This window comes from Corvus cornix, chromosome 6 (assembly GCF_000738735.6).
Source record: "Corvus cornix cornix isolate S_Up_H32 chromosome 6, ASM73873v5, whole genome shotgun sequence".
Taxonomy (NCBI): Eukaryota; Metazoa; Chordata; class Aves; order Passeriformes; family Corvidae; genus Corvus; species Corvus cornix.
In genome coordinates, this window is record NC_046336.1 from 21,043,798 (window position 1) to 21,069,725 (window position 25,928).

At 39.5% G+C, this 25,928-nt stretch overlaps 1 protein-coding gene across 1 annotated transcript; it reads left to right on the forward strand.

Moving 5' to 3' along the window:
- Window positions 1–603: 603 nt before the first annotated feature.
- Window positions 604–8,944, forward strand: PLAU (plasminogen activator, urokinase). The gene is made up of 11 exons (XM_010412384.3): window positions 604–646; window positions 2,249–2,359; window positions 2,950–3,001; window positions 3,179–3,283; window positions 3,822–3,987; window positions 4,245–4,330; window positions 4,454–4,643; window positions 5,275–5,429; window positions 6,371–6,511; window positions 7,104–7,252; window positions 7,811–8,944. Exons 2-11 carry the CDS (start codon window positions 2,300–2,302, stop codon window positions 8,003–8,005), a joined length of 1,299 nt encoding a protein of 432 aa, XP_010410686.1. The 5' UTR covers window positions 604–646; window positions 2,249–2,299; the 3' UTR covers window positions 8,006–8,944.
- Window positions 8,945–25,928: the final 16,984 nt, after the last annotated feature.

The following is a 25,928-nucleotide window of genomic DNA, read 5'->3' on the forward strand; positions in this document are numbered from 1 at the left end:
CATTTCAATTGAAGACAACTCTCTCAAAACACACCCAGTGCTTCAAGCGCACATTCTGGCCCAATACTCCCTCCCAGCGGGCTGTGTTTAACCCACACCTGAAAAAATTTAATCCTCAATTAGTAAATCACTAGTGCTTCTCTCATTAAGGGTAGCAACATATGAATAAAATACACCACATTTGCTTGTATCTCCAGGCTCGCTTCATAGTCATTCTATGTTTATTGCTAATGCATATACATACATGTTATCATTCTGTCATGTCTCCAGGCATGTTTCTAGTCACTCCTTTCGTAGCTCTCACTCACATTTCTCTTTTGTTTTTATAAATGTTCTTAAGGAATTGCTGGCTGCCGCGGGGAAGCCAAGGAGCCCTTTCCAGAAATCTTACCCCGTACAAAGCTGTTTGCTCGCCTTGACCGTACCCCCCTTCCCCGAAACTAAAAAGTAGCATAAGAAAATTTCCTCCTTGAGTCACTGGGCAGCTCTGCTGGCAGCGCGGCGCAGCGCCCAGGGGGCGGGGCGGAGCGGCCCCAGGGCGGCAGCGGCGGCGGCCCCGCCCCAGCGCGGCCTTTATAGACCCCGCGCGGGGCTGCGCCCGGCAGCCGCCGCAGCGCCGGGACCGGGCAGCGCCGCGCCGCCGCCGGTAAGTGCCGTGCCTCTGGAACCCGATCGGCCGCTAAAAGCACCGTGCTGTGGCTGAGCCGGTCGGGATGAAGCGATTGCTCTTTAAATTGCATTGAAATTTAAAAAAAAAAAAAAAAAAAAAAAAAAAAAGCCACTGTGATGCGGTATCGCAGCAGGGGGAAGGTCAGTTCTACTTGCTACAGTATGTCAGAATGTTTAAAGGAATCAGCAGTACTGCTGCTTGGGATGCGAACGCTGGGTCTGAGAAACTACTTATGGTAACAAAGAATAGATTACTTGCGTTGCTGCCAAAAATGCTAAAAATAATCGTCTTAATAATATTTAAGGGAAGTATATCTGCTGAAATCTCATCTGAATCTGAAAAGCATGCACAGCCAAGTATCTGAGGCATGGTTTGCTTTCTTGCATTATGATACCTGCTTACAAGCAAAGTTTGTATCTACATCAGCATTTTTATTTGTATACTGTCCAATAATGTCTATTTTCCAAATGAATCTAGTGATCTTCTCTATACCCCATGTATTGGTTCACACCATTGAGCACGTGAACTTAATGTGTGTTAGGAGTGCCCAATAACGAGCTATAGGGTACTTGCACTCCATTGCTTCCAAATAAAGCCCAACTAGAGGGTGCAAGCCATATATCAGCAGGCATTCAGTCTGCAGGACCAAAGCGGAATTAGTCTAGTGTAGAAACCTGAAGCAGCTATAGTGTGGAGCAGGTCTTCAGCACCAGCTTCGTTCTGTACATCCTCCTTCTACTGCATTACTTTTGGTTTTTTGCTAATGTAAATATAACTGAGATTCCCATGAAATCTTTTAAAAATCAGGTTTCACAGTTTTCTATAGGTGAGAATGCTTTAAAAAAAACTCCCATAACTTGCATTGTAATTTAAAGAAGAGAAAAAGATGTAGGGAACTTTATTGTACCCCCCATTTTTGTTACAAGATAATTATTTAGCATTGGTAAGATTGCTATACATGTTTGGCTATGAGATCCAGGTGCATGTAAGAAATCAAGACAGAATATGTTGTAAGCCTCTAATACTGTAAATAAGTGAGGCAACATCACCAGCAGACTTTCAAGAGTTGGCAGTGGTTAGAGGCTTCAGTGAGGCAGCCAGGCTTACCCTAAGTGCTGAGCATCAACAAGATGCAGCTGATAACTATAGAGGTACTGGAAAAAGGAGCCTTCTCTTTCATACCCTGAAGTTGCATGCTCAGTGCTTTCATTGAAGGTAGTAATGGTCAGTTGAATAGGTACAAACAGTTGGACAGCAGCTAAATATATCTGCCAATTTCCAGCTTTTAGCCCACACTGCAAAAATGGAGTATGGGTTTTCCAATTTCTCATTCCCTGCTTCACACTCTTAAAAAAAAAAAAATCTGTTTTTATTGCTGAGACTGTACAAAAAGAGAGCTTCAAAGTATAACCTCTAATTTAATATATGGAAATAATAAGCAGATATCCCACTGCAAGTAGATGCTTAGTTCTTCATCAATCGTGTTGTAATTTATCTGAAACTAGCTGAAGACAATAGAAGCAAGAAAGCTGACACTGCAAGCTACAGCATGACACTAAATTCCTGTTTTATTTTCAGAATAAAATAATACAGATAGAAGAAGAGCAAAGGGAGAAGTTAACTGACAACATGAAGTTACTCATCTTCCTCACCATAACATTGGGCACGCTTGTCACAGGACTAGAGTCTGTAAGTTTTAAAGCATATCAAAAGCCTAATCTTATTTCATAGAGAAAGGCATACCCAGCCTACAAAGCAGAGGGAATACTTTGAAGGACAGAACAGGAATCCATTGTTGAATACATTTTCTGGCTCTTATTCTATGTCACAAATGTGAAGCACTAATGTCACCAAAATGACAGGGGCAACTGATGAATGTTGCATCTTTGCTGCACTGCTTGTTGGAGAGGGTGAAGTTTCTTTCCCTGTTTTAGGGACAGTGACCATTAAGAGCTGCTTGGGTTCTTACAGCATAAATAATTGCAAAGTTGACCTGATGCAGTGGCACAGCTCAGTGGGGCTTTTCTGAGCTTGGGCTTTTTGGTGGTTTTTGTTTGCATGACATGGGATTGGTTTTCCTTCCCCATTTTGCTTTGCTTAATTAGAGCTCCACTTCTTATTCATATCCAGATTCCACAAAGCAGGTGCAGCAGGTAGCTACATGCAAAAACCTAAACTGTTGAAGGTATGCAGTAGTTTGGGCCTATAGAAGATGATCAAGCCACAGAAAAGGAACTGCCTCCTTAAAAATACTTTTTTTTGTTTTTCTTTGCCTGTAGATTTATAGCTGGAAGTACTACAAGCTATATAAACGCAGATCAGAACACAAGGGTAAGCATCTGCCTGTTCTATTTGAACCTAAAAAGAACTTATTATCCTGTAATTATACCTTCATACAAGGAAGAAAGCCCCTAATGATACTGAAATACCTAAAACTTAATTTGCAATTACAGTTCACGTCTGCATTCAAATGTTTTGCCTATAATTAGTGATGTCTTTTACTTACAGAATGCCCTTGTTTGAATGGAGGAACATGCATTACCTATTACCTCTTCAGTGGAATAGGTCGTTGCATATGTCCAGATGGATACACTGGGATTCACTGTGAACTAGGTAGTGTATCTTCTTTAATGCTAACTAAAATGATTGGAAAGGTCTAAAAGATAATCAGAGAATTAATATGAAATGCCAAGTGAAAGTATTACCCAGAAACATGACTGTTAAAGGATAGCCTTTAGCAGCTTATGCTAACAGACTAAATGAGGGGAAACAAGTAAATGTTGGTGCAAAATCAGGATCTCTAATTTTTCTTGTCCCTGCCTCCTCATGAAGGTTGCTTACCTCAACCTTACTTTTAGTTTGGGGTGGAAAAAATTAACTAGCTTGTGAGTGTTCAGAAACAGAAGAACTTATTAGATTGTGAAGTTCACTTAATTGTTAAAGAATTAATATGTGTGCTTTAAAGTGTAAGATACTTGATGCTCAAAATTCATATAGAGCAGATTTAATAACAATATCTAGTCATTGTAGATTTTGTATCTGTTTTTGAGTGTAATGTAAGAACTTTTTTTCTCATTGGAAGGATTTGTCCATGTCTGTCACAGAACAATTATAAACAAGAACATGCTGCTAATAAAATATTTTTTCACAGACACTGACAGCATGTGCTATACTGAAAATGGGGAGGACTACAGAGGGATGGCAACAGAAGACAAATGTCTGCCTTGGAACTCTCCCTCACTAATCACTAGGGGTCGTTACCATGCTTATTCAGAGAATGCTTTGCAGCTTGGGCTGGGCAAACACAGCTACTGCAGGTAAGAAAAGCATCACTCTTCCTGTGATGATTTCTATTATCACAGCCCCAGAGGTGCTTCAGTGAGAAACATCTTTTTAAAAAAATAACACTACAGAGCTGAATAATTAAAAGTTATTTGGAATGTGACTTTCTGAAGGATTCTTTTCCCTGGTATATCTTACAACGAAGTATTTTGGTTTTTTCGGAACACTTGGAATTTTAAGATACTACGACTTTCTAAAACTGTCTTTATGAAACACTTTTTTTATCTTTTAGAAACCCAAATGGAAGGAACAGGCCCTGGTGTTACACCAGAAGGGGATCTGCCATTCAAGAAACACCTTGCAACATAAAGAAATGTGGTAAGTAATACTAGTTTCAACATAATTGGGGTTTGGTTTGTTTGGTTTTTTAATTTTATTTTTAATACCACAAGGTTGGAATTTATTTGTAAGAACATCTGAAAAAAAATTTTCTTTTCACAGGGCCTATGTGTGGTCAAAGGAGCATCAGCAAGAACTTCAAGATTGTTGGTGGAATGCAGGCAGAGGTTGAGTCTCAGCCTTGGATAGCTGGCATTTTCCAGAACATAAGGGGCATGGACCACTTCCTGTGTGGTGGCAGCCTCATCGACCCTTGCTGGGTGCTCACAGCAGCGCACTGTTTCCATACTCCGTAAGTTTCCAGTTCCACGGGCTTCTTAGTTGCAACTTTCTTCATCTAATTTCTTTGTGCAATGCTCACTGAGCAACTTTTGGAATGCACCACAGTAAGAATGTTCCTTTGATTGAACAAAGCAAGAAGAGCAGCCAAAGAAACATTTAAGCCTCTGGGAGTCCACATCTAGCAGAACAAACTAGCAAGATGTGGACAGTTGGGTGGGATGCAATTTAAACAATTTAGTGTATATTGGTGCCAAGATTTCATTTTTACCTTAGCCATTCCCAAAACTTAATAATTGTACTGATGGTGATGAGCTGTGTACATCTATGGGTGTTCTTTTTGGCTTTTCTGTGGAAAGCTGAACCCTCTGGTATCCTGCAGAGGACTCTTAACGCCAATGCCTTGAATTAGTAGCTACTAGCTAGGCATGTTTCAAAATGTGTGAATATCTATCTTAATCCCTTCAAATGGAAAATTAGGATGCCTTCCTTCAGAATATTGGATCAACTTTCAAAACTGACTAATTTTTACCTTTTCTTATCAGCATCAAATTAAATATGAAACAGAACTAGGACTGGATCTCAGCTGTTGACCTTACTCTCAGAAATCAGTAGTCTTAATCAATCTCTCTGTTCTCACTCAGGTCAAGAAGACCAATAAACAAATCTGTCTACAAAGTGTTTCTTGGAAAGTCTATATTGAATGTTACTGATGATAAGGAACAAGTATTCATGGTTGATGAGATCATCTCTCACCCTGACTTTACAGATGACACAGGTGGCAATGAGAATGATATTGGTAAGTATCCTCTTAATATGAGCCTTTAAAACACTGGGATAGGTGAAGGCTACATAATTGTGGCATACATCTTCTAAAAGATGTAGAACCAGAGATGGGAAGAAGGGGAACAGGAACAGCCTGAAAACTAGGCCTGTGCTGACAGTTTTTGCACTTGTATAAGTTTTGGTGTTGGCACATATCAGATACATTACCTGGCAGGCAGTCTCTGGACCTGTGGAAGACATGGCTTTTCCATAAGCACTGGTGGCAGCTTTCCCTTTTTGTCATTTTATGATGTGTCTAGAGATCACACTGTAAGTACAGTAAATGATGAAACAATGCATGCACAGTAGGTTTCATTATATAGCATGGGAATGCCATATCAGGCACCACATTAGCTGGGGGTTATTCTGAATTAATTCAGACTCTTATGGAAGTCTGGGTTTCACAAGCCTATTCCTAAAGCAGCCGTGTCAGAGATGGGTTTTTGCAACTTGCACAGAACAGACTTGCCACTCTTGAACTTGACATTTGAACTCTACCACCCCTTCTGGATTCCTCCTGCTGCTGCTGCTGAAGTAAAGAAAATCCAAGAAAAGCTTTGTAAGCCATTCAGGGTAGTGGGTGTCACCCTCTACAGCCAGTCAGAAAGTTGATCTTTTAAAACATCTAAAGATACTCTTGCAGAAGACCTCTTCCCTGAGCTATCAGCCACTATCCTTTGAGGAAGCAAGTTCAAGTTGGAACATTTGTCAATTTTAGTGTTGGGAAATTAATGTTGTTGTTATTAAGTAATGACTGTCATTCCAAAAGCAGTGGAGGGGGGGGCATGAGTAACCAGAGCTAAATATAATTGCAACTATTCCCATTAACTGTACCAAATACTTCTATTGTCAGAACTTGAGGGAGAAAAACTTGCTTTACAAATCTAACTATATATTTTCTGACTTGTTTCATAGCTTTGATAAGGATAAGGACGACTTCTGGACAGTGTGCAGTAGAATCCAAGTATGTCAGAACAGTTTGCTTGCCAGAGAGAAACCTTTACTTAAAAGACAATACCCATTGTGAAATAGCTGGCTACGGAAAGCAAGATTTTTGTAAGTGAATGACTTCTCTTTCCAAAGTTGGTCTTCCATGTAGGAATGTGATGATTTTTACACCATGATCTGTGAAGTATTGCAAAAAGACTCCTTTTTATTGTATGTATTCCATGTGCATCTCTTGAAGATGATCTTTGCTATCAGCTTCTCTAGTTGTCTATGGCATTTCCTATCTGATGCTTTTCTCACTCGTCACCATACAAAGTAAGCCAAGATGTAAACCACAATTTTTATCATTCCTGATGTGATAAGGAGCAGAAAAAAATTAAAGCTGTGTGGGAGGATTAGCAAAGGATTGCATTTGTGCAGAATTTCCATCAAAAATTATTAAACTCTTTTTCTCTAAAGACTAAACTTTATATTTTGTGTTTGGAACATTTGTTTCTCTTTGAAACTTCTTTATTAACAGTAAAAGCAAACCAATACTGCAAAAGAGGGAAATAAGAACTTTAATGCAGAACTGGAATGGTTATGCTAATTTAAGTGCAGAAATTGTGTTATGGGGGGTTTCTTGCCTTTTATTTTTTTGGTTTTTTTTTTTTTTTTTGTCTTGGATGGTGAAAATAATGAAATAATCTTTTGTTTGCAGATGACATCTTTTATGCCCAAAGACTGATGTCAGCCACTGTGAACTTAATATCACAAAGAAAATGCAAATATGAATACTATGACAGTATTAGAGTTACTGACAACATGGTCTGTGCTGGGGATCCTACATGGCAGATTGATGCCTGCAAGGTAAAATTGGTTTGGTTTATTTTGCAAATAACTTCAAATGCATGTACGCTATATGGATCAGTTGGTGGCATCTTGTAATTCTCCTAGTCACAAGAGTCTCTTATGTAACTGGAAATTAGTATATCAAGTGGGGTTGACCTGTAGTGTGGCCAAACATCTGGAATAAAGCTGGAACCCAGAGTTAGGTTTTACCCCATCCAGGCCTTCTTTTGGAGGTGCAAGAAGTGCAGTATCTGTGATGAAGGATTTGGCATGTTGGCTTTGACCTTGTATCACTAGTCTAATATCTGTGATTATAAACTTAGGATGGGGATGGAGGGTTGTTTTCCAAGCTAAGTATTCTCCCAGTATCCTGATAGGGGGAACTAGAGAACTCCTTATCTTTAGAGACTGTTCAAGTCACAGCAGATGCCAAACCTTCTGTTCCAACTAAGCAATGTTCTCGAAGATCAAAGCTTTAGCTCATAGGTCCCTGCTAGCTTGTTTAACTCTAGAAAAGCAGTAATTGCAGGCTCCATCTGCAGAAAATGACCTAATATGCTCTCTTTCTGTTGTCAGGGAGATTCCGGTGGCCCCATGGTCTGTGAGCACAATGGCAGGATGATAGTTTATGGGATTGTCAGCTGGGGAGATGGCTGTGCAAAGGAAAACAAGCCTGGTGTTTACACCAGAGTTACTCAATACCTTAGCTGGATTGACTCCAACATGAATGGGGTACTTGCCAAGAGTCGTTTTCTTCCTGAACCGAAGTGACCTTTTTTCTACAGCTGGACTGAAGTGAACAAGATTCAGCCTATAACTGACACCAGGACAGTGAAGACCTGAATGTCATAAGAGGCTTTCATTTTAAATGCTTGTGTGGTCAGTCACTCACATCAGTGTTCCTGAGACATGAGGCAGAGAGATGGTTGATATATGATCTTACTACTCTGAATTACCTGGAAACCACTCAATGGGAAGCTAAAATATTTAACATTTAAATGAGTATTCCCATGCATGATACTATGCATAGCAAGTTATCTGTCTACTTTGTTTATGAACCAGCATTTGTTCTGGAAATACTGATACAGTTTCAACTTACTTAACTCAAGTATTCATTTTATACATGACCTGAGTCTAAAATCTCCCCTCATTGTACTGAATAATACTAAGACTCAAGTCCCACAAACCTAACCTGTTAAGACCAGTACTGAGAGAGTGATCAGACTTAGCATCTAAGTGGAAAAAAAAAAAAAAGTAGTAGCTAAGTCAGCATAACAAACTCTTAATGTATTTCAGTTAAGAACTGTGCTGCAAGAAGGCAAATTGCAAATTTGCTGGACTTCCAGGTCACACGTGAAGGTGTCTGGGTGCCCTGGAAAGTCTGATTATGCAACCTCTCTACATGTACATATGTACCCACAAGAAGTTTTAAGGACTTGGCATTTGTTGAATGCTGCAGGCATCAAAAGTCAGAAGTTTATTTCCATACATTTAACTGATGTTATATGGAAGTGATTTTTTTGTTTCTCCCCAAGACTTATTCTGTTTTTTTTTTAAACTTGTCTTTGTTTTGTAGATCTGAATTATTTTACAGATTTTAATTATTTGTATGAGGGCTGGAACCTCAAGCTTTATTTAATTATTTTTACTGTGTTTAACTTATTGTTTGTATTATGGATGTTAAGTATCATTAAAAAAACCTTCTTTTTATGTGTTTGTTTCTCCTCTCTGGAAAATAGATGGGTATGACTCAAAATAGAATTGTCATTATTAAGTTCCAATCTGCCTGTAATCTTCCTTAGTAAAACATAAATGTTTGAACTTCCAAATTATTGAAGTATTTGATATGCATAAGCTGAATTTTCTCTTTCCAAAAAGCACATGGGTGTTTGTGAAAAGCATACTCCAGCTGTAGCTTAGTATAGTCTGGGTACATGGACCTTGCACACTGGTGGTGGAATGATAGGAGGAAGACTCTTAATGAAATCTAGTCCTTGAGACTCAAGACTAAACTCGGTAACATCTCCACTATTTGTAGTGCTGTTATTTGGTAGGTCATGTGTCCTTATACTTCAGTACCCTTTCTATAAAAGGGGAGGGATAATACTTCCCTTTTCCTACAGATCTGCCTGGCTCTGAGTTGTCAGGAGTGAGAGTTGACAACCATGTGACTGTATTGTGACTAATGCCCTGACATCCCCATCGTGGGCAGGGACACCAAGCACAACTTAAACACAAACTGATTACTGACAGTGCTGGATTGCAAACTCTTAGGCAATACAATTTGTGGTTGGGATCTGCAAACAGATTTATTAGCAGAGTTAACCACTGCAGATTGTAGAGTTATTTGGGGCAAGTTTGTGGACTCCTGATTAAAGTTTGGGCAGAGAGTTGGGTACAATTGCATTGTTTCTGGAGAATGAGTTAGAGATCTCATGTGAGAGACTGGAGACTCGGTGAGAAGAAAACCATCTCCTCACTGCTTCTTTTGATAGCAACTACCAGGACACCTTGACCAGTGCTGGCAGAATACTTCATGCCCAAAGTAAGAAATGGTAATACAGTTTTAGACAAAAATATACTAGAGTTTAAGCATATCTTTTGGCATGCTGCAAATTTCTCACTTCCACTTTAGCACTTATCAAAATACTTAAATCAACAAATCTCTGGACAGGTGGAGAATATAAGTATCTTCAGTGCCATTGCATGTGATTTTCATTGCAATTAACAGTACATTGGTCATTGACTTCTCTAGGCTTTTTCTATCCAGAGAGTCAATATGATTTAACTTTCAACTTATTTCCATCATTATGAATATAAGTAAGAATGAAAAAGGAGTGATAAATAAAACTAGCATTTAGGTCTCCTTCAGTTTGAAGTCTAGGAAGCTCTGGGCAAAGTCTGAATAAAGCCAGGACCTTGAAGGCAGAGGCCATTTAGATGCTGTTGGGTGTGCAATCTTATTTGTTCTTTAGTTTATATTGGATAAGCTGTTCCAACAAAAATTAAATCTTTAGACAGTATATATATACCTCTGCTCTGGCTGCTATACAATTTTATATAGTTTCTTTCAATGTTCTCTGCATGACTTTGGCCCTACAGCTACAGTATCATCTGCCTGGCTAGTTATCAGAGCCTGGAAAAATGAAGGGCAAAGATGAGAGCAGAGTTTTGCAAAATCTCCTCTTCCTGCAACAGAATCCACAGCAACCATTCTTTTTCCCTGTTAGAGAGTGAGCAGGTGTTGATCCAGGTTGAGATGTTGGTGAAGATGGAGAGAAACAACCTCGAGAACTGTGCATGGAGGTTGGCAAACACCCCTGCAGAATGACCAGAGAGAGGATGGTTTTGGAAGATATTAGATATCAGCTGGGTACTAACATACATGCAAGACAAAATTTGATATCATAAAGCTACTCTTACTTAACATGGTTCATTGATTTCAGGTATTTGCTGGCAACAGAAAGGAGTATTTAGAAACGGCTGAGAGGTGGGCATCAGCCCAATTGAAGAGATCATACTCTCAGAAGCCTTAGAAGCATGACTAACATGAACTCAAGTTCCTACTTATCTGCAATACTTCCACAGAAGAAATATACCAAGAAAAGAAGGACAAAGCAGTATCTGATGTGTCCAGAGCACAGAGGAAGCTTGTTTAACCTGTCAGCTCGTAGAAGGATATGATGCATCCTGAATGAACCGACCACTTGACCTTATATAGCTGAAGCTTTCTTCATGGAAGTGAAACTAAAATGTGACTCAAAGTACTTAAAAAAAAAACTGTTTAAAATAAACTAAGAGATGAGGAAATGTAATATATCATCACCTGTTTGTTACATCACTTCCATGTGGAATTGCATGCACGAGAGGATTTTGTTTGTGGATATTGAAACCCGAACTACACAACCACCATGACTATTTGATCACTAAACCTTTGGTTCACTTCTGATACCTAACCACAGCTCTTGCTTTAGGCCTAATGAGTATACAACTTATCCATAAAAAGAGAATCAAATCTTTCTGCATTCATCAATCTTGTAATTTCAAGTTTCAGATATCTCCATCTTAAGCTGAAGTACACTACCATGTTCATTTAAGAAAAAATCTGGGTTCAAACTTGGTCTAGCATAACCCTTCCAAATCCATCACATCTCACACAGTATACAAATGGACAATCGGAACAGAATTTGGGTTGTGTTGTTTAACTTTTGGCAAATGAATGAAATGGAACTATAAGAAGTGGAAATGCATGAATTTGAAGGAACAAGGACTATGTACTTAATGAACAGCAAAATGAGATGCAGACCCAAAAGTCAAGCATGAAAACACATGCAGGCCCACATGAGCAGTATGCTCAGTTCCCGTGTCCAGTTCCATAGCTACAGCCAACAAGTTGACTCATGCAGATTTAGGCTGCACCTGCCTGGTAGGATACACTACTGATCTTTGAAGCTGGAAAGGGCTGTGAGAATACCAGCATCCAAACAATTCAGAGTGAACGCCACAATCCAGAGTCATTGAAAATGAACAAGCTAATGAAGAGAAACAGGAATAACCAAACACACAGAAGTAGATGAGTGATAACCAGTATTAAAACAGATCCAGAAGGCATTGCAGACCAGAGTCTGGATTTAAGTCAACAGTATTGAGTAAAAACTGTAAACATACTGACACATACATCAGAGCACAGTTTATAAACCTCAGGACAAGGCAAACACTCAGCTGTGTTTTGTTCCGAGTGTCATTCTTCTTCATGAAAAGGCAACAGTAATCAGTGGTCCAGAACATGACAAGGAGAAAAGACTGAAAATATTTAGTTTATTTTATCCAGAGAAGCAAAATTCACAGGGAACATTTTCTTCAAAAGGGAAAAGACCGAAGCAGAGAAGGGAATAAACTGTTCTCTGTGTCTTCCGGAGATGGGGTAAAAAGCAATAATCTTGGTTGCAGGAAGGGAACCTGAACTGAAATATTATGAAATTACTCTACTGGTAAGAGTAGTGAAGCATGAAATAAATGGAACTGAGTGGTGTTGAGCCTCATCCACTGGAATTTTTCAGAAAAATTTAAATAGAAATAAAATAGTTGGTTTGGGCTCTTGCAATGCAACTGAAAGGTATTTTGAGAAATCATCTAACCTCAGATTCCCTGTTTTGTTATGAAATCAATGAACATGCTCAGTGACTGAGATGACTACATGAAAATACAGACATTACAGGGAAATTTAGAAATATTATTACACAATTTTACCCATCTTTTTAAAAAGTGGCTTTAAGAAATGGGTCCTATCAAGAGAAAATAGTCTGGATTTCTGAATTAACAATTAAAGGCAAACCTCTTAATGGTAGGCTAATAACTATAAAGAGTTTTGAGCAAACCTTTCCGTGACTCTTAACGAAATATTATACTAGAAAGGGCTAGAATCAAATTAATTGTTTCCATGTCCCACTGTGCAAAATAATGTCAATGAATAACATGTGCAACTGGCAAAGAGAATAAAATTATTATCCCCCATTGGATGGTGGAAATGTTATTTTTCTACTGAGTAACTGAAAAGTGGTTTGTATGTCATGCTTTGACTTGGCATTATACACATGGATTACCTCAGCACACTTTGTGCTAGAGGCCTCTGGGTGTGTGATAAAATCTCCCAAAGCACAGTATTATTGTAAGGAGGCAATCCTGAAAGAAGATGAAAATCACAGGCAACCACGAGACTTTGCCAATCACAGACTCAAGCATTTTGGGATTTGATGCCTGTTTGGTGATAATTCCAGAAAAACAGATGGATACATTTACACATCCACAGGCAGTTTCACATTTATTAGAAGTGAACCAAAGTATCTCTGCTAGTCACAGCTGGGATGTTCTAAGTGCAGTAAATTCATAACATCAACATATATCAACAGTCATAGCTAAGAATTACTTACCACTAATTCTTCCCTAAATTTTCTTGCCTTGTGGCACAAAACTTTAGCCTAAGTTAAAACAAAGCATCCTCAAGTGACATAAACCAGAACATCACTACAGCTGTTCAAACTGCAGCTGTTCCATCAAGACCACAGCATGTACTTGGCACTAATACAGCATGTTAGCACCCGTGATAAAAAAATCTTCACTAATGCTCCAACTCCTTCATCTTCAAATGCACCTGCAAAGTCTGACACATTGCAAATCTGTGTGGTTGGATAATATTTTTATTTTTAAACATGCTTACGTGCTATGTTAGCAGCCCCAGCCACAGGAAGGACTGCCTTAAACAGGTAGCTGTAACCATCTCAGTCAAATTTTGCTCTAGAACTTGCTAGACAGTACCTGAGCCAACACTGCAGGACACCAAGGGGCTTTAAGTAGCTGCCATTCAAAATTGAATAGATTTGTCTCACACCTTGCATTTGGGATCAGGTGGATTTGATTACAGACATCACATTTTATGTATCTTCTTAAAGAACAAGCAATTGCTAATTCAATTTCAAACTAAACATACACAGATAAATTCAAAATATTTTTCCAGAACAACCCAGTTCTATCTAAAATAACTGTGATTAGATTTATCTTACATATTAAACCTTTGCTCTCTAATAATAATCTGTCTTACATTAACTATATCCTCTATTTACAATGGGCTTATTTTAATACACACAGCATCAAGCAATCTTTTTTTTATTACCTGGGGAGACAAATCAGAGAATTTTTTTACATTCTGTAGCTGAAACCAGGCTACAGAAATTTTTCTGATGGTCAACTCGACTCAGCCTTAAAACTACATTAAAGGGATTTAAAAACATTCGGAGGGAAAATTTTATCAGCTACTAGCTTTACTCTTAAAAATTTGGAACGGTTTTTACTTTTACAGTCCTATTCTAGACATAAAATACACATATGTCCTCCTAAAGCATGAAAACAATCATATGGCCAGGAAAAAGACTGACTGTTCAGAGGCAACAGAGCTGTCAAACATATAAGATGATAAGCGGTGAAAGAAGATAGAGTGGATTTCAGCCTCCCAAGGACACTAGCTTAGGAGTGCTTTGAACTTCAAAGCCTAAAAACAAAGTTTGTCACCTGACTGCGATCTATGTCAGCAGTCTTTTAGATCAACAAACCGGCAATAATAATAAAAAGATGCATTATTAATTGCAACATTGAAAATGTCAGGAGGCAGCATGTTTAAAAAACTCTCTGGAACCAGATAAGGAATCTCAATGAAAATATCCCAGACTACAAGGCCAGGCTATACACAGCTGTGCTGGCACCTACGCTGGCAGGCTTTGTGTCAGTATAAAAAAAGAGACAACTATACAGGTATAATGAGATTTTATAGTTTTCACTACATTTGTTAAAACAAGTTAATTATCTTTGCCTGACCGATAATTTTGCAGCTACAAAAACTATGGTAACAAGGCTCAAATTTCACAAATACAAGAGATTTTCCGCTATGCTTTTTCGCACTAAACATTCATGACAAGGGCTGAAGTTTTTATATATATGTAATGTATTTTACTGACCTAATCCCAAAGGATCCTACAAATCTCCAGCATTTGAGCTCCTACATTCAACCTGAATGAGAAAATAGCTATATCTGCTGGTACATTCTAGTTTCTATAGGGACAATCAAGACTAGATGCTATTTAATTATTGGGTTTTCTTTGTCTGGTATCTGTTAATCCTGTCTGGACACTACAATTAAAATTATAGTCTCTAGGCTCTTCCAATGGCAAAGAGCATTTCTGTAGGAGCTTTCTTTCATAGAAGGTTACCAGTAACCCAACCATGTTGTTGGGATCACTGCACAGGAGCCAGTGGCTAATTTTTATTAATAACAAACCCACGGCCAAACAGAACTTCTAGTCTTGTATTTTTAGTTACAGAATCTTGGTATGGAAACAAAGATGTATCAAGACAGGCTTTACACATTAAGCTTTACAGATTAAACAACAGAAAAGAAATGTAAAAGTCTTCAGCTCAAAGATATGGGTAATCAGATCAATTTGGAAACTTGTGAGCTGTTAGAGAAATACAGTTTTAAAGGGAGAATGTAAATATAGCACTGACAAACACACCTTTAATACTGAATTATTTACAAGACTGATTGAATTCTTATCTCCAGATTTAGTACTATGTGTTTGGGCCAGCCTCATCTCTCATTTTACATGAAATAATCTCACACCTACAAAGCTTCCAGCAGACAAGGCAGCTTCCCTTAAATCTTCCATTAAATCAGCTTCCCTGATTAAAATCCCATTCTTCTCTGTTAAAACTTTTATGAACATCTGACGAAAAAGCAAGTATGTTTTTATTGATTGGTCTAGATACACTCCCAGCTTTGATGGGCTGCACTTGCTTTTGTTCAAATCCATGCGTAAGTCATGTGCCTAAGGCGGGCAGTGAGGAGAGAGCATCTCCATCCCTCTCCCGGCAGACAAGGTACAGACCTGCCGCTAGATGGGGGAGCAGCCTCGGAAAAGGAGATGCGGTCTCTCGCAGCCAATGCACAGGCAATTCACTGAGCACGTAAATCACAGTGAAGTGCTTTTATTTATAGCATAACCTTTGGCCCCCTTCCACCCCAGTACTTATAAAAAGGTGAGCATGGGATAAGCAGTAGTTACTCAGCCATTTACGTATATAACCCGCACTTCTAGCTGTGATCCTGCCAGAGCAGTCTGTGATTCCTCACCGACATTTATAATCCTGCATTTTCCTGATTTATCTAGACTTCAGGTAATGCTAGCACCCTTTACAGCAGCAGAATGGCCAGAACGCTGTCCTTATGAGAAACCCTTGCCACAACAAAGACAGTTACTTCGTGAACAAAAAACAAACAAACAAACAAACAAAAAAACCCCCCAAACCCCCACAACCAAAACCAAACAACAGCAAATTATTCCATGTCACGGTCACAGGAAGTCGTGGAAACAGCGGGAAATGCGTTTAAGAAGAACCTGCAAAAGCGCAGTACACCACATAACAGTTTTCCTCCAACAAAGCACGAGTTCGACCGAAATAGCCCAGGAAAGATAAACCGGCACACAGAGTACGAGCAAACGCGGCAATACTAAACCTTACCTAAGAGGAGTAACAGTTAAAACCGTGCTAAGTGGGAGCGCTGACAGCGATCCTCCCTGAGCCGCTGCAAAGCGCTGGGCCATTAAAACGTGCCCGCCAACCGCTGCCGCTGGAGAGCATTTGCCGGGAGCATCTCCCGCCGCGCCCCGCGCTGCCGGCTCCGCTGGGGGCGCCCGCGCCCGGCGGCGGCGGGGCCGGGAGCGCGCGGCAGGAAGGGGCCGGCGGGCGGGGCGCACAGAGCCCAGCGGCCCCGGCGGCGGCAGGCGTGCGGGCTGTCATACGAACCCCGCGGAGAGGGGATGGTATCCTTCCCCAAGGGACACCCCGGGCACCTCGCCGTGGTGCGAGGCTGTAACACCCGCTTATGAAAATAGTGATTTCCATATTGTTTTAAGAATACTAACTTCAGGCCGGGTGGCCACGTCTAAGTATGAACCAACTCGCTGCTCTGGCCTGAGAGATGCGGACTCTTCTCCAGACCGCTTCTGTCACATGCTACACACAGAGACAAGTACTTTGCGGTACCCGAGTTAGAACAATATCGTGCAATTTGCCTTGAATTGGTTTCATCTCTTGGATTTTAGATGTTCGAAGTTCTAACTTCAAGACAATACCCACAAAGTTTCTGCTCAGTCCTTAACTGCTTTCTTAAAGTAATGCAAACACACTCAGGTAATAGCAAAAGTTTGTTTATAATTTACTTTTCATGGATCTTCACATCTGACACGTTCAGGCACGGAAGTGAAGTACAGTCAAGTGATTTCTGACAACGTCCTGCCACCAGAAGCTGCATCAACGTTTTCAGAACACAACTGATCTTACATTGACTAATTATTGTGATCTATTCAGGCATCAATGCACAGCTAAAATGACAAATCTTATCAATTTGCTCAAGAAGTTGTCCCATTGTGAAAGTTAAAATGGCATTACAACATCAAAATAAGTGTAACACAAAGATTAGCAGAGCATCCAGCCAAAGGCCACTTGAATGTGTTTAACAAATAAGTCTGCACACCCCTTTGCTACCTTTGTCTGATTTGTGTTATCACTTGTCATCAAATTTTAGGAAGCCCATGACCCAAACATTATCATTCTGAACCTTGGAAACAAGAAACTGTTAAAGCATCTGTGACTGGAAAATTTTAAGATTAAGAAACTTTTTCAGGCTCTGAATTATTAAATTAACATATTTTTAAGAAATATAAAATACATGGCAAAGATGAAGAATCCTAATTCATCATTCCATTAAAGAGTACTTTAAAGACTATCTTCCTCTTGAAACATGAGCAGAACTCAATATTGCTTAAAGAAGCAAATGAACAAAACTGAACACTTATTTCATCTCATTCTGCAGATGGCAAACAAACATGACATCAGCCAGAATGCTGAGATACTCCGCATTTCTCACAAATCACTCACTCTCATTAGAAACTGGTTTTGTGACATTTAAATAGGTTTGTTACTTATTCTGTTAGACTATCACAAGAGCACAGCACATAAAAATTACCCGGTTTCTAGGTTACTATTGATCTTCCTTATGGATCACGTAAGTTCTAAAATGATGCCAACTCCTCCATTCCTTTTAGAGTTATTTCTGCTACAGGTGTATGATGTACTATATTTTGACAGTAAATAAGATTAAGCTGTGGCAATCAGTATTGATTCAGAAGTTAAAGGAGGAGGTAAAAAACTGTCATAATCTTCAGTGATTTCAAAAATTATTTCTAGAATTGATAACTTTTGAAAAAATTGGTGATTTAAATGTCAAGGACTTTTTTTGCTTAAAGGATAGATTCTAGCTGAGAATGTGAAGATAATTCAGCATAGAAGAAATCTTTCTAGGGCATTCAGTTATGAATTAAATGAAAGCTAACAGTCAAATAATCAATTTTCTCAACAAGATTCATGTGACCTATTAACATAGGCTACATAAACTCAAGATTGCATTACACAGGAAAGATCTCTCTCATGCAAAAGATGGGAATTAAGTAGCTGTCATTCCCAGGCCCTGCTGAAGAAGGGAGTCTAATGAAGAAGCTCGTACTGTTACTGCCTGGGCTGCACTCTGTGTGGCAGCCTTCCAGCATCTGCTGGAAGGTTATTAAAGCCACAGCAGTGGGAGATATTTAACATGTGTCGCTGGGCTGAACAGGGTCCAGAGAACTGATACCTTCTAGCATATGTATGAAAACAGAATTCTGCACCTTAGTGCAAACACACACTTATTGGCTTCCATAAGTTAATTCTTCGGTCAGTGTCTTTCATCATGGACAGCTCCTGATTTTTTAACTCTCCGAGACCAAAGCTTATGGGGTCTTCCAAAGCATGGACATAGCTGATAACTTCTTCAGATCTTTTGGAACACAGTGCAGATACATCACTCTTCAGCTATCAAACCTTTAGTTCTCAAATCTCAGTATCAGGTGTTCAGTCTAAGAGTAGTTAGACACTACAAGAGCCAGGGGTGTCTTTTCCTGCACTGGAAGTGTACTCCTGGTCTCTTCACCACAGAACCTACTCTAACTTGTGTGTTCCCCTTCTGATTCTGTTTGTCATCTCTAAAAATAGGTTTTAAAGGTTGCAACATTTCTCTATTCACTGGGTAAGTATGTCTACCTTACATTAAGAGGCATATCATGCAAATATATATAGAATAGACTTTCTTACTATAATAACAGAATCATAGAATATCTTGAATTGGAAGGGACCTACAAGAATCATCAAAGTCCAACTCCTGGCTCTGCACCAACAATCACACCACGTGCCTGAGAGTGTTGTCTAAGCACTTCTTGAACTTTGGCAGGTTTGGTGCTGTGACCGCTGCCCTGGTGAGCCTGTTCCAGTGCCCAACCACCCTCTGGGTGAAGAACCTTTCCCTAATACCCAGCCCAAACCTCCCCTGACACAATTCCATGCCACTGCCTTGGCTCTTGTAGTGGTTTGGTCCAAAATACTCATTGCTGTTTATCTGCTGTGAGATAATCATCACTGGCAACCAGAGAGAAGAGATTGGTGCCTGTCCTTCTGCTTCCCCTTGCAAGGAAGCTGCAAAATTTCAAAGACAGTGCAGAATTTCACTAGAAGAAAAGGTGCTACAAAGCATGAATAGAAGATTAAAAAAAAAATCTGGTTATTTATTGTCTTGTCTTTTTATCACAGCTCAGCCCTCCTCTCCCCTCCCCCCCAACCTCTTATTATAATTCTTTCCCAAGTAATCAGAACATTGTAACAATTAATTTATTTCTTCTGTTGAGAAAGTACATTGATAAAACCCATCATCTTGCTGGAAAAGAAAAAACTCTGTTCAGGGGGTTTTGTTTGTATAAATGAAGACTCAAAACATTAACAAATCAAACATTAACAAAAGTAAAGCCAGCCTTAAAACCATTATTCAGTTTGTCCCACGTCTTAAATTTGTATTTCCAGTTCCTTATTATCTATTTAGAATTATCTCTTTGATCAATAAGGAATTTTGTGAGGTCTTGTAATTGCACATAAAAGGATGTTACTGCAACCAGTTAGAAGACACTTAAGTGAAGTTAAACTGCAGGTAAGCAAACAGCCCTCAAGGAGGAAGGCAAGTGTCTATGGCTTATTTAGCAACCAGTTCAAATGTGTCCATATGCCAGTGTTTGGTCTGGCACACAGTTCAAGAAGTAAAGAAATTAAATGGGAACACTGTCACCACTCAGACCTGAGGTACTGAAGTCCTTTGTAAAATAACTGGACAGACAATGCAAGAAAAAGGACGGGAGACTCTGAGGCAGAAATTAGGATAGAGCTACACTTTGCCATAAACCTTTCAAGAATGCGTGGAAATTTTGCTCTGCCAAGGAGTTATAGAACAATGGTGTGCTTTAAATACCTTGTTTTGTGAGATGTGATGGGCAAACCTGGAACTCTGACTAAAATTTACAGAGAAACTGTTTAATTTATGGCTATTGTAGATAATTTTTAAGTACAGGAAGGAATCCATAACCTCTCTGCAGAAGTAGAATACAGGGCAAGGATGACTTTCCAAAAGTTTTATTAGGACTTCTAAACGGTTGGGTAGCTGAAGAATGTTGGGACTCTACTTCTAAAAGAAGTATAGACCAGCACAGACTTGTAGAAACCAACTGCTACTTCTAATACTGTATTGCAGAGTTTATTAGTCAGACTGTCCTGGTGAGCTAAGGAAGAAAATTATTTTAGGGACAGAAATTAATATCCTGAGCTGTGAAGCTCACCAATACAGGACATGGCAGAATATTCACGATGCATGGGCCCAGTTCACTAAAGATCCAGATGTATTTATTGAAGGAAAAGCTTTTCCATTTGCAATAAAAAAAGGAAAATCAGAGCATTCACAGCTTAATAAAAGGAAGGTGGTAATTCTTAGGTTTTATTTTACTTTTTGATGCAAATTATTCCCACTGTTCCAACGAAGCGTAGATGTCTGTCTAAACAAAGTACTTACTACATTATAGGACATTTTCTGGTTAGGTCCATAAATACTACAACTGTATCAGTTGAAAAAGTACTTGAATTTTGTCATGAAACATGTCACAGCTTTATTTTAGCTGTTGCATGTCACGGCGGCTGGGCGGTGCTGGATGGGGAGCTGCCGCGACCTTCCGAAAACGTCTAAAGGGCGAAGCCACTTGGCAGGACCACCACACACTCACACACGCGCACACGCACACACACATGGATAGCTCCAGAAAATGGGTCGACGACAAAGAGACAGGAAAAGCCTTCGTATGCAGTTCCACAGAGAGGTTTTTTGCAGCCACTCACGTGAAGGGCTCCAAGGACAAAAAACCTAGGAGAGCCTAGGTTTAACTACGGGACCCGAGGGAGCATCACGGACCAATGATCTGCTGGCACGGGGGCGGTGTGCAGGCGGGACTAGGGAATGGGAGCCAATGGGAAAACTCTGGGGGAGTGGTGAGGGGCAAGGGCCAATGGGGGGAACCTGGCGTGGAGAACCTTCTAGGGCAAGGACATGTAAGGTAGCAAAAGGGCAGAGAGGCCAGCGGGCCAGCCGCGGGGGCAGAGCTGGGGTACATTAACATAGTAGAACAAAGCATCCTGGGAGAAGCCTCTTTTGTCACCCTCACCTAGGGGGGTTCTTTGGTACTAGGGACTGTCCCACCATGGACCCCCTTTGTCTTTTGTGTCGCAGGCCCACTGGCCTGCACAGTTGCAAAGGGGTTAAACTCTGCTAAAGAGGAAAGCAGTGCTTCAGCAAATGAATCCAATTTTCTGCCCTAACTATACAAACTGTTGCATATATTTTCCCCTCTAGCAATCTCATTTTCGTTGTTTCACACTACCACCCTGAATAGTAATTTGGCTTTGAATAATTGCCCTCATCATAATGCAGAAGTCACCACCAAATGATAGAGGCACACGCTACAGTGTATGCAGCAGCTCTGGATTAAAATGCAGACTCTTGTATGCAGAGCCAGTGGAGCATGTGGTTTTTATTTTTCAGCTGTTTCCATCAGATTGAAAATTCCACAGACTACAGAGTTCTGAATAATTTAGAATGCTGCTTGGAATACTTTTTAGCTAGAAAAATATATTGGGGGGGGGAGGGGGAGGGATTACTTAATTTTAGTTTGCTGGATAGATTTGATTCCTAAATAATAGTGTCTTCCTAGGGAGAAGAGACTAAGTACATAAAACATACCAGTTCAGGAGAACATATTAATTCACTATATTAATGAGACTCCAGAGCAATTTCATCTTTGAACAAGACTAGCAGCAGGGCTATTTCTTTGCCTCTGTGACAGGAAAGGAATAAAATTAAGCTGTTGACTTGCTTGACTACTCAGAACTGACAAGGCTCAGGTAGGTGTAGAATAAATTAGCCTGCAATTGCTTTAACAGCAGTGTTGGGGAACCAAACATCATGGCAGTTGTTAGTTGAAAAGAAATGGCTAAACATATTTATTTAAATGCATTGGTGATTTAAGTGTTTAAAAATATATAAGTTAAATGTTTTAAAAATTCTGTTACTTATGAGTATCTCTTGAGTTAAAGGGCATGAGCCCAGAAAGGGAGTAGGTTAAGGTCAGATTTCTCATTATGCATCTTTTTCCATCTCCTCTGCATGTGTTTCCCTCAGCTGGAGCCAGATTCAGAAATGGTATTTATGTTGCACATCATTTTTCAAACAACTATTTTACCAAATATAAAATACATCCTAAAGAATCTCACATGAAATAAAAAATAAAATCCTCTGCAAATCCTGTGTATCTAGATTATGTTCTAATGAATAAAACAGCAGGACTTGAAATTGTTTTTCAGGATCAAGCCCAAATATACAGCCCTCACCTCAACTCCAGCAGCTCCCACAGAATCTGACAGGCACCATGCACTCATTCCAGAGGCAGAATCTGGAAGCTTTCTTTTACCCTGAAGTCCAGTTTTCTGTGAAATAGAAATATACTGCAGCAAGATCAAACTCCTACAAAGACAACACTCAGTCAAGAGATTCAGAATTACAAAATTCATACAAAAAGTATGAATTTCTTATGCAGTTTATATTTTGCAAGCATCTGCAAGTCATAGTTTCAAGGCTAGGCTGCAGCTCTAGCAAGAGGCTGACAAGGAACTGAACTGTGGTAGCAATAGTGTTCTTTCTCTGAAGAGCCCCTCCGGGCCTTTCCTCACTTAGACTGTCAAGTCTCATTGCTCTGAGTCGATGACTCACTCAATTAGACCTCAGCTTATGCACTTTCACACTTCTGCCTCAGTCTGCATTCCATGTATTTGCAGTGCTGGGATTCTCCTCTAAGATCTTTGCTGTGCCTTGCTCATGGTATTTCAGAAGGAGCAGATGTGGCAGCAGTGCTTTCCCACAAACACATGAACCCATGACACGACCTTGAGCGCACCAGATGCACAGCCTTCTCTCTCATCAGCTGGAGTCCCATGAGTCAGCGTCAGTATCAGATAAAAGATTCATGCTCAGAGCATAGACCGAGTGAGCACAGGGAATATGTTAACAAATCTCTTCATGTCTAATTAGACAGTGCTTGCACTCAAGTGGAGCCTACCAGAAGCAAACAGCCAATACTGCCAGATTCATGGGGACTGGTAACAAGTCACCAACTTGACTGCAACAAATGGAGCTCAGTCACTGACTGAGGGAGGAATGCCTGTGTTTCCAGCTTTGCTTCTGAGACTGACTGAGATTGGAAGCCCTGCATATTGTGAAAGTCCAGATAACTCATCTCCTCTGTTTCTCAAAACCATGACTTGAATCAAAAGGCTACACCTTGTGTAGGTTTTCATCTTTATTCCTATTTGGACTAGACTCCCATTTCAGGGCACAGTGGAAGATTGTTCAGTAAGAACTAATTATATTTATAAATCACATCTTTTACTGACTGTAATTACACAACTTAAGTGTTAACTTTCTGCACTGGTTTCATGCTGTATGTTACTTCATTTTGTGACACATTCCTAGGACAAATGGAAATACAAAATAAAAAAAGCTGAAAACCATAAACTCAGGGAAGCCACATTAATTTATGCATCCATCTGGTAAGTCCTGCTGTTGTTTCTCACATAGTACTTATGAGACGATAGTTATTTTCTATAGTTCAAACCACTTCATTATTTCATTAGCACTTATTAACTAAAATGTCATGTCAAAAAGCATCAAAGCATAAATTCTGTTAAATAGGGAATTTATTATCATCATCATCACAGCCTAAAATTGATGCCTTGATTGAATTTTCTGCAAAAGCTTCACTACTAATCGAACTGAACAATATTACAATGTCATGTATTCTGTACCTAGATGGTTGCTTGTATGTTCAGAAGGAAACAAAGCTTAGTGGTGTATGAAGACATAAAACAAGCAATTCCAACACAAAGGAAATGGGCATGGAGATGAGTCTTCATTTGGAATCTCTAAAGGCAGTTAATGCATTAAAAATGGCATATTGGTTGTGAAGATAGATGTTCATATAAAGACATTCTGACACTCACAGCCATTAGTAACATTTTTTTTTAATTAAAAAAGAACAGCTAAAACCTATGTAAACCAAAAGGAATGAGGTATTTAGATTTCATGAGTGGTTATTCTCATGTAGGGACTACAAGACTTTATACCAACAATCAAAGAAACCTCTGAGTGTGAAAGCTGTTTTCACTTTCCTTCAGCAGACATTGATCTCAGTGGACTCAGGATAAAGACAGCTTTGGGAAATGGCTGTGGTGCAAACCTGCATGATCACAGGAAGGCAAATGTTGATATCAGAAGATGATATGCAGCAAATATGTGGTGGTTTTTTTTTCTATTCTCTGTGTACAAAGAGGTGGAAGGGTGCTTCTGCATCCCTGACCCCAACAAAGGAAACCTTAGAGTTCTTCATAACATAACTTTATGAGGGTGTCACCAAGGTGCTAAATGCTTATTGTCATACCGGGAAAGATCATGGCACAGCAATTAAATCAACTGGATTGTGTTTCTCACCTGGGGCTTGTGTGTCAAGTATAGAAAAAAAAAAATTAGGTTCCCACTTTGAACCTGCAATGTTCCTGTCTTCCTTCACCTCAGCATCTCTTCCACGGCCACAGATAAGACTTGATTTAAAAGAAACAACCTAGTCAACAAGAATCCTGTACTGCAGAACAAGCTAAATAGGCTTTTTGTGAAGTACCAATGGTATTTAATGGTGTCTTTAGTTAGAAATAGTAGCATTCTTCCAAAGTGGAATAAGAAAAGCTATGAGAACTTGTAATGATAATTGTTGTTTTGCTCAGAGCCCAGAGACAAAGGATTTAAGCTTTCATTCACAAGAAAAATTGTATTCCTCATGGATGGAGAGAAAAAGTAAAATCATGACTCAGGTGCTTCCTTAAACAAGAGAAAGAAATAAATGAAAAAACCCCAATGGATCACACAAAAAAGGCCCATGATTTTACAGGATGGTGGGGAAGGGGAGAGGAGGGATTTGCACAATATTACCATTCTAGAATCCTGTATAACTGTGTTTGTGAAGCAATGTATTTTAAAGATCATGCACAGGGAAGCCTAAGCAAACAGACACATCTGTGTGGCTCTAAGATTGCTAACATTTGCATTTCACTTTCACATGTTGGCCAAAATGAAAAAAACACAGAACTAGACCAGCATATTTAATTCTGTCCAGCAGAATCTTCCAAGCTCCCAAAATTAGTGTTATTTTCCCTCTGCAATGAAAGCAGGAAAATAATTTCCATACTTTCATAACAATGCAAGGGTTCAGGACAGTCTAAGTCCCTGCTCTAATATTGGAATATAGATTATGAATATTTACTGTGAATTTTCATCCTACACAATTCTAAATATGGTAGAGTATGGTTTTAAATGGGCTTTTTCACACACCATGTCAGTAGCCCTACTTTTCAAGCTGTAGCCAACCAGCAGGCTATAACTCAGTCTTTAAATATCTCCTGCCTATTTCTAAGAATTTTCACATTAACCAATAATTGTACTGAAGAACTAATTTGTGCAAACTAAATCTACATATTACCCAGCAATATTACTGCTGTCTCTTAAGAATCTTTTTTCTTCATGTGGAAGCAAGCTTTAAGTCTTAGAAGAAAAACTTATTTTCTAGGCTTGTATGTAGCAAGGAGG

Excerpts from the sequence above, each read along its gene's own strand:
- PLAU (XM_010412384.3), top strand. The coding sequence starts at position 2,300 with ATGAAGTTACTCATCTTCCTCACCATAACATTGGGCACGCTTGTCACA. Across the intron at positions 3,002-3,178 it reads ACGCAGATCAGAACACAAGG|AATGCCCTTGTTTGAATGGA; the intron begins GTAAGCATCTGC and ends TTTTACTTACAG. Across the intron at positions 4,331-4,453 it reads TTGCAACATAAAGAAATGTG|GGCCTATGTGTGGTCAAAGG; the intron begins GTAAGTAATACT and ends TTCTTTTCACAG.